The 19,625-nt window shown below is 36.8% G+C and overlaps 2 protein-coding genes across 2 annotated transcripts in view; one reads left to right on the forward strand and one right to left on the reverse strand.

The window, feature by feature from the left end:
• Positions 1–349: 349 nt before the first annotated feature.
• LOC134661542 (cytochrome b5) lies at positions 350–17,266 on the reverse strand. Its single transcript, XM_063517674.1, has 4 exons — positions 16,976–17,266; positions 10,470–10,558; positions 7,846–7,956; positions 350–478 (listed from the first exon to the last, which is right to left on the reverse strand). Exons 1-4 carry the CDS (start codon positions 17,093–17,095, stop codon positions 403–405), a joined length of 396 nt encoding a protein of 131 aa, XP_063373744.1. The 5' UTR covers positions 17,096–17,266; the 3' UTR covers positions 350–402.
• Positions 17,267–18,796: 1,530 nt separating this feature from the next.
• LOC134660709 (serine/arginine repetitive matrix protein 1-like) overlaps positions 18,797–19,625 on the forward strand; it is a 43,817-nt gene continuing 42,988 nt past the window's right edge. Inside the window, exon 1 of the mRNA XM_063516491.1 lies at positions 18,797–19,122. The gene's annotated coding sequence lies outside the window, so the exon portion shown is untranslated. The remainder of the gene's footprint in view (positions 19,123–19,625) is intronic.

Here is a 19,625-nt window from a genome sequence, read left to right on the forward strand (position 1 = left end):
AACCTGTCTGAAATATATATTATACATATATAAAAAATAATATTGAACTTTGGGACAAAAAAAAATGTCATTTTCCCTATCAATTCAGCCAGTAATTTTTCCAGCCAGGTGTTTCATCGCCATACGGTGATGTTGCGCTTATAGTCTGTTCGGAAAGAAGAGAAGACTCTTATCTTTCCGCACAGTCTCTATATATATTATGTACAATATAGGGACCTACTACCCACCAAATTTTATCGAAAACCGACAAAAAAAATCAACAAAGTTCAAATTTAAAATCGGCCCGTGTCCCGATACATTATTTTATTACTTTTCGATTGTCGACAAATGATTGTCAATTTCATTATGGTCAGCTCAGATAATTTCGTTCGTCGGACGCCTATGGGCGTTTTCGGCGGATGGTTACGCGAACAGATAGCGGTAGAGGATGGTGGCCGCGACGCCCAGCAGAAGAGGCGCCAGCCATGAGGTCCACGCACTGAAAAAAAATAAGAAAAGAGAGATAAGTGGTGTAGATATTAAAATAATTACAATGTAGAAAATTTATGTACGACGACATCGACAAATTTATAGACTGTTTAGTTATTTAGTCATTTATTCAATATTGCATTGTCATGTACATAATAAGGTGTTACAATTTAAGAGGCCAGTTCATGACACATGAACTGGCATGAGTGATATTAAAAAATATAACACTGATAACTACTCCACTCTAGTCCTGTTCCTTATGTCATTTGCGTGACGTCAACTCTGCTGCCAACTTGTGGTCTATTTATCCCGTATATTCTTAACCCTTTGAACGCCACGCCTATCGTGCGCGGCGCGTCATCGTGAGCCTTGTCGTAATGCACGAGGGTTGATATTGGGCTGTAGCTGCGCGCGTCATTTGACGTCTTTGGCGGTCAAAGGGTTTAATTTCCGCTGTCGCTTGTTGTTGACCTCTAACTTCAGTATTGCTATCTTTCATTCAGTGTTAATATTTTGTTTTGGGTAATTTCTTTATTCGTATAATTTTCCACTACACAAAAAAAATGTAGTTTCTCTACCCAAAATAGATCCTAGTAATTTCTATGAACAGCAATGTTATATTTCCTTATTTTGCATCCATTTCTGCTTTAATGCCAACCAACCAACTATTTAAGCTACGACGCGCGTCGTATACTTGCCACGTCAATATTTCAATATTGATTTGACCCACCCCTTTCATTTACTATTAGATTAACTGATAACGCTGTGGCTTTTGATAATCAACTGTAGTCCTTATATGCAGCGATCAGAGCGCCTACCGCGAACCACGTTCGACGTGTTGCCTCTCTGTCGCACTTGTAGATTCGTACGTAAGTGTGACAGGGAGGTAACACGTCGAACGTGGTTCGCGGTAGGCCCTCAGAATATGAAACGAGAACGAGACAGTCGAATGTTATCAAAGTAGGTACTCACGAGTGTTTTCATTCGATAGCGTGACGTGACGGCATTTGCGTTAATTCTCATTTTGTATGAGATTTCGGTTTCGAAAACGTCCCGCTTGGCGCGCTGTTGAAAATCAAATTTCCATACAAAATGACACAACGCAAACGCGTGTGTCCGTCACGTTATCAAATGAAATTTACACTAGGGGTTCTGTTACTCTGACACGGCCAACAGCTTAGCAAGAACGGATTTCAACATACCTAATACCTACTATTATGGTCTGTTTTTTATTAACAACATACATTTGAAGTATCACGCCATACGTTATCTATGCATCAAGAAGCAAATGAGCGTTCCATACTGTTTCCTATTCATACCATCTATCCATATCCATACCATCCCATCCATTCAGCACCTACTTCATAGTAAAAAAAACCGACAGGTAAATGCAGGTATTAATATTAACGCCCCCCTTAGGGCAATTTCAGAATCGACCATAGTTTTTAAGTATACCTACAGGTTGCCCTCAAATATACTTTTCAATTTTTATACGCTAATATTATGTTTATAGAAGTTAATTATAGTTACTTAATATACCAAAATAAAGTATTATTATGTAAACATTAATTTATAAAGTTACGGAGTCGATTGTTACTATTCTTCTTCTTCTTCCAGTGCCATCTACCGGAGGTTGGCTATCATGAGGGCTATACGAACTTTAGACACAGCTGCGCGGAATAATGGGCGTGTGCTCTGTTTGAACCATGTACGGAGATTTTTGAGCCATGAGTTACGTCTTCGTCCGGATGATCTTTTCCCTTGGATCTTTCCTTGGATAATGAGTTTAAGGAGTTCATACTTCTCGTTTCGCATGATATGACCAAGGTACTGTAGCTTGCGTTTTTTGACTGTCTTTAAAACCTCGACCTCTTTATTTACTAACTGCAGCACTCTTTCGTTAGTTACTCTATCCGTCCATGATATTTTCAGGATTCTTCTGTACACCCACATTTACTATTGCCGACTCATAATAATGGCTGTTAAGTTATTAAATTATATATCTATGATCGGTAATAGCTTTCTTATGGTTACTATTACCGATTCCTCTGAGCCGGTGATAAAATAAGTACGATATATATATATATATATATATATATTTTAAATTGACCTTGTGACTACAAACTAGTTTGTAATTATGTAACATAATAAAATACATATATACACGCAGTTTCAAGTAGCAAAGCAACGCAGCGCAGCGCAGTTCAAAGTTTTTCATGAATGTTGTTACTACAAAACATCGGTCCTCCAAAATATCATAACTGTGGTTAATTTTTTTTGTGGTTTTTTTACAGCGTTAAAATAAGAAATCTAGATAATAACTTGTACTTATTTCAGTAATAGATTTTTAAAAAGACTAATTGTTTGAGTTTAAACGGGTCCATAAAAATTCTTGTGTTGGTATGTTATAATAATTTTTTTTTTAAAGAATGAAAAATTCAACATTACATTGTGGCCGTTACCGACTTACGGATCGTTGATAGATGCTACAAATAAAAGTGGTGACGCTATCACCGTCCTATATTAATTTAAAGTTTTATGGTTTTAAATGTCTTTTTTTTAGATAGAGAATGTCTTGAATAGATCGGTAATACCTGCAGGTTTTCGAGGGGTCGTTGATAACTGCATTTACCTTGTCTTAGATTTATAGGTGCTATGAAAATATGAATGGCGTTTAAATAACACTTGCAGTGTCTGGGCTATCACAATTTCTGCCAACTTAGCTTGATCTAACTCTATCTGTGTTTGTCATACATTTAAAGGCTTTACTGGCAGTGTTGTGGGGTATTCTGAAACACGATGACTCCTAATACTTACAATACTGCACGTGTAGAAATTCACATTTCCTCAAAACTGGCGATGGCGACAACTGTTATTTTTTGTACTTTAACACATTCACTGCCAGCGACCCGCTAGGCGGGTTCTCTGTACTTTACAGACAAAAGCGGACAGCAAAATAACGGTTTCTAAAGTGCTTAATTTAACAGGCACCGGAAGAGGATTACCAGGGGGTGAAATATTATCTTTAACCTTTTCGACGCCGTGTCAAACACAAAAGCTGTCACGCTGACGCCATGTCACCAAAGTGTCAAAACTGAAATTGAACTTTATGCATAGGTATCCACTTAGGTCTATCTTGCTCTGTGGTATGTGACCGATTAATCGGTCTTTGGCGTTGAACCTACGGTGCGGATATATCGGTCATTGGCGTCCAAAAGGTTAAATACATGTAAAAGGGGCATCGCGAAAACCCACGACAATTCGCCAAGGATTGAATAAGAAACAAGTAAAAAAAGAAAGATAATTGTAATAAATATCTATGTGATAACTAAAAATCGCTGAGTATACATGGGGGTAAGGGGACACATTTTTGAATATTTATTGGTCATAGGCTCATAGGGATAATTAGTAAAAAAATTGGTTAAACAAAGTACGTGTAAAGTGTAAAAACAGAATGCCCCGAAAACCACTCTCTCGGTGCCCATTATTTTTTAAAGCGTACTTTATATAAATTAATTTAAAAATGTAGCAAAAAGTTAACAAAAAATGCCAATTTCAAACATACAACATAACTAAACAACCTAAAAAATAAAGCCAAATTAGAAAATAAATTTTGAGCAACTTTCTAAAAAAGCTAACAGATTATTACTGGCAAAAGATCATAAACATGTGCGTATGATTGATGATTCCGAAAATAAGAAACACAGTCTGTTCCTGCCAAAGCTAATTAGTAATTCTCAAATTGAAAAAAGAAAAATGCATAAAAAAAATAAAAAAGGTACCTAGCTTGGGTGCGGATTTAAACTCAATAAATGATTACACAGTTTATTATAACGTTTACAATATTTTTCTATTTTTGTATATATTATATGTAAACAAAAAAAACTCTATTAAACTATAAAGTAATTAAAAACAAAGCACCAAAACTTTACTCACTATGATTACATTTTGTGACATAGACACGATATAATGACATTTATTAGGTATAATACATTATAGTTTACTAAAATATATATCTCTGGCTGGGCTCTGAATAAAGAAGCAGCGGCTATATTTGACTAAAACTTTCAAAAAATTATATTCTAGATATGATTTGACCACTTTATCACCAACTTGACAATTATTGAGTCTTGATATTAAACTAATTGTTAATTTTATAATACATTTAAATCTAGTTATATTAATTTAAAATGAGAAAACCATAATGACAAAGTAAAAATCAAAAATTATAATCAGTAGATATTGCATACCTTAAACTTTGATTATTTAACATCAAAAAGTGAATGAAATTGCCACTTGTATATGTTAGTAGGGGGCGTATCGAAATTCAGTACATATATATGAATGTTGTTATTTGCAATCATTTCAGACTTTCGTACTGTTTGTTTGAACGCTTTTGGTCCCATGTGCCTCATAAATTTAAAATAACAATCGGCACTAAAAAGTTGTCGTAATAACGGTCAAGTTGGTAAAATAAAGTTCTGATAACATGTGGTGCAATGTGAATAGCTGCTTATAACACTAAAATTCGAGATGATGATGATTGTTGGCAGAACACATTTATAAGGGCACTCTAGTGGCTATAAAAGCGAACAAAATACATTATTTGTGCTAATGTTTTACCTAGACACATAATTTGACGACCATTGATGTCAAAAGCAGAAAAAACTTTCGATATGTCCTGCCGGGCTAGCACATGATTGGCGCGTCAGTATCTCGCGGCGAGATAGAGTACCCGTCCCTCTTTTATTAACATAGTTGGAGAAGGACGGTTAGTCTATCTCGCCACGAGATACTGTCGCGCCAATCATATGCTAGGCCTACTGGCCGTCATCAGTAGATGAGATGTGATAGTAATCACCCCCTAAATCTACTTTTAAGCATCTATCACCAAATATATAGACAGCTACTAAATATATGTAAATTATTCATACATTATAGAAAGCTGCGCAAAACAGATCTATATTGATCACAGTTTTTTGGAATAAGTAGTTAAGTACAATAAAATGAGCAATCGTTTACTAAAAATAAGTATGCTTATTGCAAAAACATGTGTAAAGTGCATTAGGTATTGCAATGGAAGCTAGAATGTGTATGTTTGAAACCAGCAGTGCAATAAAACTATGTAAACGCCAAAAGACGTCAATACACGTCAAACGCGTAACTTTAAACATTCAAATCGTATAAGGATAGTATCTACTTAACAAAATATAGATTCTGTTTACCTATGTTCCCAAATCTTTAAAACCACCGAATATTTTGCTTAAGACAGGTTTACTGCGACGTCAGTACCCCTTGTGTAAATTTCATTCGATAGCGTGATGTGACAAACGCGTTTGCGTTAAGTGTCATTTTGTATGGGATTTCGAGTTTCCAAAACTTCCCAACGGCTTGGCGCGCTGTTCAAAATCCCATACAAAAATAGACATAACGCAAACGCGAACGATCGTTACGCCTCGAATGAAATTTACACTGCATATCGCCTTAAAACTATTTTTGATGAATTTTTATCGAACTCATCGATTACTTTTTTAATGTATAAACAAAGGAACCTAAGTTAAAAACCAACTAGGTCCACTATGTGTATTCACTTATACAGATAGGTACTGGGGTTAGAAGGGGGTCAGTGACCTTAATCTAAATACGGGGAGGGGGTGACGTACCGCCCTATTTAGGGCGATCGTCCGAAATCTGACAGTTTTTCTATCTATATACTTATGTATTAGCGGTTTGTAAAACATGAATGGATAGTATATTTTCATCACACTTGCTCGTATGTTTATAATTATTTACGATGTACGAATGTTACAAAATACGAGTATGTCAAAAATTACACTATGTAAAAATAAAAATAAATAAATAAATATTGGGGGACATCTTACACAGATCAACCTAGCCCCAAACTAAGCAAAGCTTGTACTATGGGTGCTAGGCGACGATATACATACTTATATAGATAAATACATACTTATATACATAGAAAACATCCATGACTCCGGAACAAATATTAGTGTTTATCACACAAATAAATGCCCTTACCGGGATTCGAACCCAGGACCATCGGCTTAGCAGGCAGGGTCACTACCCACTAGGCCAGACCGGTCGTCAAAATGTAAAATGTCAAAATGTAGGTCATAGAGGTATATAACAAGAGACGACATCTCGAACAAAATGTTTCCGCACCTCAGAGAAGTGCATGCACTTCTTTGCTTTTAGTACGTCACCGACCACTGACGAGATGCCACACATGTACAGAAAAAAAATGAAAATTAAAAAATGCCTTCGTGCGTGTTAAAAAGTTGCAACAATAGCACAAGAAAATATAATAAAAGGGATGGAATAACATTTCACCGCTAAGCAATGGAATAACTGTTGATTTACTATTATTTAGTTTTCAAAGTAAATGTTTGGTCGTAGAAAAAGTATTGTATGCAACGTTGTTTAACTGACTCAAAAAATACTCGTGGCGTCTTTATTAACAATTTTCGGCTTCGCATGCATGCATGCACTTCTCTGAGGTGCGGAAACATTTTGTTCGAGATGTCGTCTCTTGTTATATACCTCAATGATGTAGGTAGGTAAGTATTTGAAATAGGTCTTGAATTTTTATAGTGACGCTTTGATTCTCTAGGATCGATTATTATGTCACAAAGTAATACCTACGTATAGTCAACCTTACAAAGATGCTTATAATTTCCATCGCCCCATTTCAATGTACACATTAAATTGAAACATGCGTAACTTAGTAACATCATAACTGTATTAATTAATGTATATTTCAAAATTTATTTCGTTTCGTTGCAAGTGTGATAAAAACAATGTGTTACGGAATAAGGTGATGTTATTGAAACCTTTCGTCTGTGTTTTATTAGGACGATCTCATTTTTCAATCAGTTTTTTGCATTAACCCTTTTAACGCCACGCCTATCAAAAATATTCAATATTTTCTCTTAAATGTCTCATGATTGGTGCCGTGCTCATAGCCGCGCGCGTCTTTTTACGTCTTTGGCGTTCAAAAGGATAGCCAAAATTTAGAGCGCGTTTTGAATATCCTAAGCACACACGAAAGGTTAAGCACCACCCCACACTAGCGTCTCCCGAGCGTCGGCGCCTAGTCAGCGCTTTGGACAATGGCGTCGCTGCGCAGTTGCGCCGACGTTGCGCTCAGCAGCCATAGAGTTGGCTAGACGCCGACGCTCGTGTGGGTGGCTCTAACACGGATACAGTGTCTTTAGGGTACAGTGTCTTTAGAGTACGGAGGGTACAGTGTCTTTAGGGTACGGAAGGTACAGTGTGTTTGGGTACGGAAGGTACAGTGTGTTTAGGGTACGGAGGGTACAGTGATGGCGTGATAGGGTGAACTACGCGATGACGCACTTGCCCTGCTCCTGCGGCTGGTCGTTGCTCCACTGCGGCGCGTACGCGCCCTTCGTCTGCGTCCGGTCCGCCTCCACCAGCTCGCCGATCTTGTATTTCTTCATTAGGGCTCTGGGGACAAAGGGGAGATTTCATTTTGGGAACAGATCAAATTATGTATTTCATTCAATATTTAGATGTGTTGCAAACGGATTGAGTAGTTTGAAGCTAGGCGACGCTCAGAACTCGACACGAGCTAAATGCCAGACCACCTGTGGCCATCAGCATCACATATAATTACGTCGGAGGGGTGCTGACCAGCAGCGAGTGTGGCCGCACATTTGCTGCAAAGATTGGCTACGTCAGTCACCTGAGAGCGCACCAGCGACGCTCTCAGCAGTAGAAAGCAGTCGCTGTGGCCGAAAACGGCTAGATGATGATGATGAGTAAGTGGTTGGGCAATGGAACTGTCAATTAAGTATTTTGGGATACAAAAATCGGCCAAGTGCGAGTCCGAATCGCGTTCCAAGCTTCCAAGGGTTCCGTACATTAAGTCCAAATCACGCTTGACAGCACATTTCTAACAGGTTTTCCTTTCATCTATAGGTAAAGAACTATTTAGTGTATTTTTTCAAAATTTTAGGGGGGGGGGGGTCGGACAGACAGACACACGAGTGATCCTATAAGGGTTCCGTTTTTTTTCCTTTTGAGGTACGGAACCCTAAAAAGTAGTAAGATGACAAAATAGCAATGAGAAGAGCAAAATCGATACGTTATGTTCAACCATGTGTTACATCATATCATCGACATGATTACCGCAATAAAAGTACTAAGCTGTATAAGCAACCCACTCATTTGAGTGGTGGTTAGGTTATTTAACCTAAGGGTCCTAAAGTGAACTTTATGCTTTTGTAAATACGATTCACGAATGGTGAACTGTGTGTCAACGATGGCGCATTTATTAATCAGGTAAACATGATTATGTTAATGGGTATAACCAGAGATGCGATTTATTTGAAATACTTCTATTTAAAATGCAAATACAAAATGCAAAATACCTATTTTGTATTTTGCATTTAAATGCCTTTTAGTAAAAACCATTTTGTATTTTATTTGAAATACTTTTCGAGACGTATTTTGCATTTTTAATATTCATTTCAAAATGCAAAATACTTTGTGATTAAGTTTAGCCAACATTACCAGTCAAACAAAATGAAATGAACGAATGACGCTTGTATTGCCGAATTTGACCGATAGAGGCGCCTGCTAGCGCCTGGCGCCAGCGGTATTGTTAAAAAGCGTAATAAATAAAAACTGATGTTTTTTTCACTTTTTAACAATACCAGTCCAGTTGTTAATTAATAAAAGAAAAGTGTAATAATAATAAAATAAGAACTAGATGCACAATCAACCGAAATAAATGGCCACACAAGTCACAAAATGGAGCCATGGCTCTCTTTTCGTTAGTCTAGTTTTTTACATTATTTTAAGTGAGTATTATTTCCTTTATTTATTTCTCTTCTTAGGTTGGTTTTTTACAATATGTATATAAAATTTAAATATAAAAACACTTACAAAAATAATATAAAAAAATATTATAAACACATTATAAAAAACCTAACCTAGGGTGCCGCCAGCAGCGGGGCAGGGCCCAAGCTGCCGGTGGTCAGGGCCGCAGAGAGAGGAACCGACGGACTATTATTAATACCATAACAGAATTTATTGATACGCGTACTGATAAATATGACCAAAATGTCATGCATAAGGCGCCATGCCATGATATTAGACGTTTTTGTTCGGCTCGGCATTGTGTCTCTATTTCTCATGATAAATACCTAAAATAAATAAAAATATCTGAGATTTGCTCAAAAGGTATTTTATTTTGAAAAAGTATTTTGAAAATACCTATTTTGCATTTAGCATTTGAAATACAAAACGCAAAACTATTTGGTATTTTGCATTTGAAATAGTAAATCTGAAAAGTATTTTGCATTTTGTATTTAAATGCTTTTTTAAAACCATTTTGTACATCTCTGGGTATAACAATAGCTTAATTAGGTTTGTTTATAAGAGTAACTATCCCAACTTCCCTATTAATATTATAATACGAAAGTAATATTGTAATGCTTAAAACGCTGTACCGATTTAGATTTGGTATTAAGATAGTTCGAATATCGGAAAATAATGTAAGTATATAAGGACGTTCGCGTCGCGTGGGCGTGTGCACGGAGCGAACGCCCGCACGCGGGTGCTATTGTAATAGCAACGCTCATACTATTTTTCGTTAACCCGCTCACCCGCCCCATGCAACCGCGCCAGCTAGCGGACGCCCTGAGTTTTTCCTTACAGTTCCTTATGTATGTAGGGATACGGAATACCGTAAAATTTGCCTACTTTACTCTAGAATATTCTCCAAAATTACTTTTGCTTTGGGTTGCTAAGTTTCACTATCACTACATAGTATAAAACAAAGTCGCTTCCCGCTGTCTGTCTGTCCCTATGTATGCTTAGATCTTGAAAACTACGCAACGGATTTTGATGCGTTTTTTTAATAGATAGAGTGATTCAAGAGGAAGGTTTATGTATAAATTATTAACCCGTGCGAAGCCGGGGCGGGTCGCTAGTAAAATAAATAAATAGTTCACCTGGCATCCGAGCTGTGGCTGACATCTTCGAAGGGCTCCGTGGCGTCATTCCCCGCCTGCTCCAGCAGCACCTCCTCTCCTCCCGGGTGCTGACAACAAAACACCATTTTGAAGTTGTAACATAACAATGTAACAAATTTAACACGCTCATTGCCTCCCAGCAGCCAAACAAGACATACGCGCCAGGCCACAAAAAATCGTCATGTAAAGCTGTAGTACTAGTACCACGATCCCGACTATGGGGTCGACCGGCCTGGGAACGAAATCAGAAAATACCCGATAGACGGGTTTTCGGCACTGAATGTGTTAATTTATTTTAGGGTTAACTAGAAACACACTAGAAATGATCGTTTAACCCTTTGGGCCACCCCAGACTATAGCCTCATCCCCAACGTCAACGTCTAGTCAGCGCTATGGAAAATGGCGTTATTACTACGTTAATAAAGCTAAGATTGCACGGGTGAACGACCTCTGATAACGTGTATAAATAGACTTTAGACTAAGCTGAACTCCAAGAACAGATACGTGTTAGAGTGCGTGTTCAGATATTTGTGAGCACCTTGGCCGCTCCGATATTTCGGATGGCGGCAGCTCAGAATTAACGTAACGTAACGTTAATTCTGTGCTAACTTGTGTGCTGTAACGTAACGAGAAGTAGCGTTGCAAAATGCCGGGATAAAGCTAGGAAGAAGATTGTGACCTCGCTAAGGATCTCTAAAATGGGTCAAGACTGACTCTACATAAAAGAATAGATAACACAACTCATAGACTACTAACTAGAGACACCGTTTGAGAACGGTTCCTGCATTTAAATCGTAAGAGGACGACCGCTTCTCCATACAAATGTAGTTATACATATTAACATTATAGAAAATATTTGCACGCAATATGATGTATACATATTAGTTCCATCCCAGTGTCTTTACAACGTCGACGTCTAGTCAGCGCTATGGAAAATGGCCTCGCTGCGCAGTTGCGCCGACGTTGCGTCGAGCAGCAGCCATAGAGTTGACTACCCATTATACTTTCTTTACTCTTTGGAGTTGACTATGACTAGACGCCGACGCTCGGGAGAAACTAGTGCCTTTAACCATAGATATGCCCCTATTATATTGTCTCCTGATTTTTTTTTACAATCAAAATAACCTAGATTAAACATTCGTCGATATTTTTGTTAAAGTCCTGCATCGGGGCTATAGCAGTAGACCTTAGAGTATGTGCTTTTTATGTGCAAGTAAATGATTATGATTATGATGATTATTCCCATCTGTCCCCACCTCATATATGGCGGAGGCCACGCGTAGCGGGGACAAATGGGAATACGAGGCAAGTGATCTGTGACCTGTAATGTAACCCAACAGACATAGACATCCTCATCTCACAAAGCGAGCACGGAGTCTCGGAATTTCATTTCGCCGGCAGCTAAGGAATGTCGGGGCATTGATGGCTATATTATAGCTTAGCTTAGAGTTAAACTCAATCTGTGTCCTATATATGTGACGTTATCTATGAAAAGGGACCTTATTGTCGATGACGCTTCCTCCATTATTAACGATGCTTCGACATAAATATAACGTAAGCGCCATCGACAATACCTACCTTTTCATAGATAATGCCCCATATTATACTACTCTTTGGCCCCTGCCCTAGTGTAAATTTCATTCGATAGCGTGACGTGACATACGCGTTTGCGTTAAGTCTAATTTTGTATGAGATTTTGAGTTTCCAAAAGGTCCCGCTTGCCGCGCTGATCAAAAAATATTATTAGAAATGCGAATGTAACTCTATCTGTCTGTTATCTCTTCACCGCTGAATCGATTTAAGTAGATGCAATTCGGTATTTATATAGTTTACGGCCCGGAAAAGGACATAGGATAGTTTTTGTCTATCATCATTATCATTATTTTACGCAGACGAATACGCAGGCAGAACTAGTCTACCTAATATACGATTAAATGGGGCAGTACCACACTATAATATTTTCCTGTTTTGCTGTACTTTATTAACTTTACATTATTGTATTATATATTCACTTTTCGTATGATTATTTATGAATCTCAATGTTCATCCCTAAGGTCCCAAGGTCCATTTTCACCACAGAATAATTTATTTCTCATAGAATATAATAGCGGTAGGTACTCAAGAGGCCATGACACCCAATAAGCAAGATTACAAGCTAATTTAAACTTTATCACAAAAGAATATGGTCTGAATTAGACATTCATCATCTTATGCTCTTCTACAGGCAACACAGACACCGCATCATGAAGCGTTTACATACAGCACGATGATACCACACACACACACACACACACACTTAGGTGCATCTTTACTTGTAAAATGCTACGATTTGATCATGAGGGGCCCGTTTCTCAAAAGCTTGCAACTTGTAATACAAGTGGAAGTCCCTTTCTAACAACAGCTGTCAAAAAGTGACATCCGCTTGTATTACAAGTTACAAGTTTTTGATAAACGCACTGGGGCCGATTGCATAACAACTTGTAACTAATAATATTAGGTCGTAATTGTGGGCGCAACTTGCCGTGTTCCCATACTAAATTAGAACGGGAGCGCTTATATATGTGCGATGAGCGCGATTGTCTTATATTCTCCGTGTAGTATGTTTTAGTTGAGGTATTCTGTGCTCTTTACCAACCATCCATTATGTCTTTAATTTAAGGTTCAATAATTGACCGCATATTTTCTACACAACGTTTAATGGCTATTGTAAAACCTATCATAGAGAAATATAGTAAGACAAGAGTGCTCACTCCATACATCAGTTCAGACTATTAATTTCAGTGCCTACATCTAGCATCGAGTAGCCGAACTATCAGTACTGCTACTTGACAATAGATGTAGCTCCTACCGGAAAGTCTTATCTCAACAGCATAAGACTTTCCGGTCGGTGCTACATCTATTGTCAAGTAGCAGTACTGGTAGTTCCGCTACTCGATGCTAGATGCTAATAGTCTTTTTGATACTAAAACTGATGTATGGAGTGAGCACTCTATGTATTTTTTTCTCTATGACCCTATTGAAATGGAATAAAGTTTAGAATAGATACGTTTATGCGAACGTATGGAGTGTATGTATGACGTTATATTCAGTGTGCGTGTTAACTTTGTAATAAATACGAATTTAGATGCACGTGCCATGTTTTGTTCGAGACAGAATGTTGGCGTAGTTTTTACAATGCATATCGACGGTGGAAATTTCAAATGTCGTAAGGGACATGTTGTCGTATGTCCCTTACGACATTTGAAATTTCCATCGTCGATATGCTCTGCTCTGACAGTATTTTTTAACCGACTTCATAATTCAAAAGGAGGAGGTTCCAAATTCAATTGATGTTTTATAATATGTTTGTTACGGCGTGGTTACGGCTATTTATTGACTAAAGAAAACTACCAAAAAAATGAAACGTATTTCATAACTTCCTGTTTAGGGGAAAACCGTAACACAGGGAAACAAACACGTCTGTAGCATATTTTATTTTTACACACTATTATTTAGCTTTATATCCCTTTGTATATATGGTGCTTCAAATCTTGTAACTTATATTTGAACTTGAACCACTTCTCATGTCTCATTGAGCTGAAATTTCGCATACTTCCGTATTTGCGATGACAATGCAATAATATGCTAACACGGAGCTGATCTGATGATGCAATCGGAAGGTAGCCAAAGGAACTCTTCGTTGGGAAGACATAAACACATTGAGTTTAGGCTAATTTGAAAGATCTCGAGACCTACTTGATAGACATGCAAAGTATTATAGTCTCGCAATAAAAATGTGTATCTAAAAAAAATTTTCACTGTTACTTGTTACAAGGTTTTACTTAACTTGCATTGTATGTATGTAATTACGGGTCAAATCTTGCAAGTTAAATTTGACCCAATTGCCGGTTTCTGATGAAGCTGAAAATTTGCATACGTGTGTAAGTCGGGTGACAATGCAATGTTATGGTACCATGGAGCTGATCTGATGATGGAGACAGGAGATTGCCATAGGATATTTTTGATAAAACAACGCAACCTAATTGTGTTTGGGGTTTTTAGAAATGTCTCGATGAGTTAATACTAATTGTCCGTGGAAAGAAAGAAAGATAAGATAAAATAAAAGATAGTTTATTAAAGTAGGCATATTACATTACAATGCGCTTATGAACGACAAATAAAGTTAACAAAAGTACAGTCAGCGATAAAAGCTTACTAGCTTTTGGTACTCCAAAAATGTAATTTTTGCATAAAACTTATTGCACATATTCAAGATATGGATATTGAGTCAATGATGTTTTCTTTGTTATAACAATATACCTACGTGACGTCAACAAGTCAATGAGATGAAGGTTGTGTGGTGACCTTCGACCTTTTGACGAACAGTTAACGATGTCATATTTTCTGTTGTCATTGGTTAAGAGCAAAGACAAATGTAACTCCGTATAACTCGTATAATATGAATAAAGTCTAAGGAAAAAACGTGTCTCGGATCGGAGATCAAGAAAAAGTCATTCAGTCAGTCATTCTCGGATAGTGAAGTCATTCACCTTTGACCTATGCTCGGCTAGATGGCGCTGACGACGCCGTTCAAGCAACGAATCGATGAAACGATGAAGCGATGAAATATAATTTTAACAGTGAAAGAACATGGGTCAAAGAATCGCCGCCCCAGCCAAAAGTTTTGGAAAATGGAACACACAATGAAATGATAGTCCATAAACCTTATTACAAAAGGCATAAGGTCCACCGATGGACAGTTAAGACTTAAGTGTTGCTGTTTGTACACTCGGCCAAAAATGTGGTATACCACCCTATGGTTGAGGTTCGTTTGAACGTCATGAGACAACAAGGTCGATTTAATATTATGTCAGTGACAATTGTCAACCTTAGCGATCGTTAGATCTCGCAGAAACTCTTGTCAAAACTGGTAGACCACTTTCTTGGCCCACTGTACCCCACTTCGGCATTTGGATTAAACAGTGTGTCATCATAGATCCGTCATAGATCAGCTGCAAGTTTTATTGTTTTGTGTTTCTTTATATTATGACATAAATTAATGATTAATGACAAAAACACTTTAAAAAAGCTCAAGTCATTTATCTTACTTTATATAATATGTTGTAATATTTGGGACATAAAAGTCTATCATTAGGGCTCATTTAGACGATGCGAGAACTCGCATGCGAGTTACATTACATTGCGGGTTTTGATCGGTTGGTTGAATTGGACGTAACCAACAGGCCGCTGAGGCCGCAATGTAACGAAAATCGCATGCGAGTTCGCGCGCCGTCTAAATCAGCCCTTAATCCTACACCATAAAATGTGCCTTCTGGGCTCCAAAACTAGTTTTTTTTTAAATGATTAAATTTTATTTATGTTGTAGTATGTTGATATATGTATATAACGATTTAAAGTACACCATCCCTACTATGATGTTGTAAAACTTGAATGAGGTAGTCATATAGTTTCAGTCTATGTATACCACATGTATACATATATAAATACCGGACAAATGCAAGTTGGACTTGCCTACCGAGGGTTCCATACTTTTTAGTATTTGTTGTTATAGTGGCAACAGATCTATCCCGGTTCATGAGATACAGCCTGGTGACAAACAGATGACCTGTGAGTATTAATAGGGTCCCGTTTTTACGCTTTGGGTACGGAACCTTAAAAACTGATATATTGTTAAGGTATTTATAAAGTTAGTACAGTTGAACTGAAGTTTTGTAGGTCATATTTTAATAGGTCAATTACTTTATATTGTAATTACATATTATGAAATAAATAAATATAAATCATTTTAGTATTTAAAAAATATTTATAGCAAATGGGCAAATCTGTACTTTTTTCTATCATAAAATCATAATGTGCAGTAATAGTAACATAAAGTATTGCAAATAGGGACATTTTGTGAATATTTAAACACATTACTCTCTTTTGCATCATGTAAAAAGGTGACTGAAAGGATTGTGCAAATGATATTTAATTATGCAAAACCATTAATATTGGTGCATACTATACTAATCTTGAAAAATAAAAACTAGATAAAGATATGTCTTATAGAATAGAATAGAATATAATTTATTCGTAAGCACAGACAATACATAATATGAAAGAAAACACAAAATAAGATTAAAGTGCCACGAAATGGCCTCATGCAGCATGTTGCTGGTGGCTTCCAGCGCTATGACTTATGAGCATGACTATAACAGTTGCATATGCGAAACTTAGTTTAACTTGTTTAAGTATCCACAAATAACAAAGTAAAACAATACTGATAAGATAAGACTCGCAATTTACTGAACACTTGCAAGTAACGAAACTTATTGAAATCAAAGAGCATATAATCGCTACATTATTGAAATGGACTTTGCCCTAAAATTACACATATGTTATATATAGTTTTTTTTAAGCAAACAAGTTCTTGAATATGCATACTGATGATTTCGCACGCCTACTCGCCTGCTAGTAAAAAAAAACTTAAAAGTTCATTCACTCACCTCATCCAGGAAATGCGTGACATCATAGACACCGTTGTGAATGATCATGACTGCATCTTCACGAGTGTTTCGGGATTTCAGCTCCTCCCTGGTAAATAATTTCACATCTTCGCTGCTCATCGTGGTTTAGGCCCTTTTGATTCAGCTAAAGACTTTAAAGTAACTAGATTTGAAATGGTCGCGCGATAGCGTCTCGTTAATAAAAAATATGATGCGGGTGAGAATTTTAAGTAAATAAATTAATATTGCAGGAATATCCGCACCACGCGTGCACTGTAGCCTGCGTTCGTTTGACACTTCAACTTCACTTGGTTTGACAATGACACCACTTTCTCGAGTGACGTGTAAATTTGATTAGTAGGGTACCGCAGTAAACGAACTAAAACCTTTGGAGGAACGTTGTAATTTATTTATTTATTTCTTATTTTATTAAGAGAAACATGAACGTTGATCAGTATCCTTTTACTGGCTGGCGCAATTTTGATCTTTTATTAGGCCAAAAACTATATTAATCAAGAAATATCCGGCAACCTAACTAAGTACAGCCTAATTTTAATTTTTTGTACGTTTTTAGGCCACATCTGTACAAACGGTGTTGTGTTGTTTTTAGGGTTCCGTAGCCAAATGGCAAAAAACGGAACCCTTATGGATTTGTCATGTCTGTCTGTCCGTCCATATGTCACAGCCACTTTTTCCCGAAACTATAAGAACTATACTGTTGAAACTTGGTAAGTAGATGTATTCTGTGAACCGCATTAAGATTTTCACACAAAAATAGAAAATAAAAACAATAAATTTTGGGGGTTCCCATACTTAGAACTGAAACTCAAAAATTTTGTTTTCATCAAACCCATACGTGTGGGATATCTATAATAGGTCTAGGATAGGTCTTCAAAAATGATATTGAGGTTTCTAATATAATTTTTTTCTAAGCTTATAGTTTGCGCGAGAGACATTTCCAAAGTGGTAAAATGTGTCCCCCCCCCTGTAACTTCTAAAATAAGAGAATGATAAAACTAAAAAATATATATGATGTATATTACCATGCAAACTTCCACCGAAAATTGGTTTGAACGAGATCTATAGTTCGTTTTTTTAGCATTAGAAAGAAGGTAAGCGTCTAAGCGATCTTGACGTGTCTTTTAATTGGAAAACGCTATTTAAAAATCAGTAACTATTACTTATGAAACCAGAAGAATATTTGCCATTATTTATTTAAAAAACGTGCTTTTCAATAAAAAGACACGTCAAGATTGTTTACCTTATTTCTAATGCTAAAAAAACGAACTATAGTAAGTAGTTTTTTTTTTATACGTCATAAATCCCCTAAATACGGAACCCTTCATGGGCGAGTCCGACTCGCACTTGGCCGCTTTTTCTTTTAAGAGACATGAGTGAAATGACACAGAGGAACTGACAAATTCAAAAACAGCAGTGGTGTACCGTATTTTTGTACAGAACCACAATATTAAAAATAATTTTAGCTTGACAAGTACTGGTGTTGCTATGAACAATATTTTTGATTTTTGCTGAGGTCTCGTTGGGATTGCCATGTGTGTTGAATGACTTTGAAAAATTAAATGATGGTAAATTTTTTATCGTTATTTTGAGTTTGCGCATTGCTATTTGTGCATTCTCACTCAATGAATTTGTCAATAAATAAACTTAAAAATAAATGTTGTTCTCGATTAACGACTGGCACTCTTTGTTATTTTTCCGCCGTTCATATCCAACCCTAATTTATCTGTGCACTTTCGTTCTCTCCATTCACCGCTCTCAACGTTCTCGTTCAATCCATTCCTCTCCTTCTGTCACTGCTTGCGCTGTAGTGGGACTGTCCGGTTAGATTTTCTCATCGGCCGACATTTAAAGCCAATTAACTAGTAACGGATAACTGTTTACTACGTATTCATGTTTGATATAAATGTATATAGTGAATTGAGACGGGATTATAGGTTTCTGTAACTGTGCGCGGCGTTAAATCGATTCTAGTGACTGTGGTTGCACCCGGTTAGAGTGCGTGTTGTGTTACAGTCTTTTGGACGCATTTTTTTGCTTTCCTCTAGCGCTGGTACTTTCGTTTTCGCTAGATGACACCTAGGTAAGGCGATCGCTGTACTTCTGGAGAATCGATGGGAATTTAAAAGGTAAAAATAACTGACTACCTTGTATTTTGTTTGTTAGTATTTTTAGTGGTCGCCGGTCGGTCAACCGACTTGAAATGGAGTACAGTTAGTCGGGACGGTCGACGACGCTAAGTTAATTTTGAGCTTATTAATTGTTTGCGAATCAGCTGTTGATATATTTTTGCCGTTTTTGCGTGCTATGCCAACTGCCTGCCTTAATTTTTAAGCTGCATTTTATGAGAAAGTAACTAAAAAACCTGTTTTATTTTACTTGTTGTAACTTTAAAGCTATGTATAATATTTTTTCTATGCAGCTTATATTCGTATTCTGTATAAGTACTTCTGATAATATATTCAAAACCATAACAGTATACCATCTCTAATATTTCATTAACTAAAGTCTATTTTTTTATTCGGTAGACTGAAATGACAGTTAATAGTATGAACATGAAATGTCATTTCATACTATTAACTGTCATTTCAGTCTACCGAATAAAAAAATAGACTTTATTTACATATATTAT

This window comes from Cydia amplana, chromosome Z (assembly GCF_948474715.1).
Source record: "Cydia amplana chromosome Z, ilCydAmpl1.1, whole genome shotgun sequence".
In the NCBI taxonomy this organism is placed as follows: domain Eukaryota; kingdom Metazoa; phylum Arthropoda; class Insecta; order Lepidoptera; family Tortricidae; genus Cydia; species Cydia amplana.

Bases quoted from the DNA above. Each gene is read 5' to 3' on its own strand.
- LOC134661542 (XM_063517674.1), bottom strand. From the start codon at position 17,095: ATGAGCAGCGAAGATGTGAAATTATTTACCAGGGAGGAGCTGAAATCC. The intron at 10,559-16,975 runs GTGAGTGAATGA...TTTTGTTGTCAG, and splicing joins TCACGCATTTCCTGGATGAG to CACCCGGGAGGAGAGGAGGT. The intron at 479-7,845 runs GTGCGTCATCGC...ATTTTTTTTCAG, and splicing joins CAGCCGCAGGAGCAGGGCAA to TGCGTGGACCTCATGGCTGG.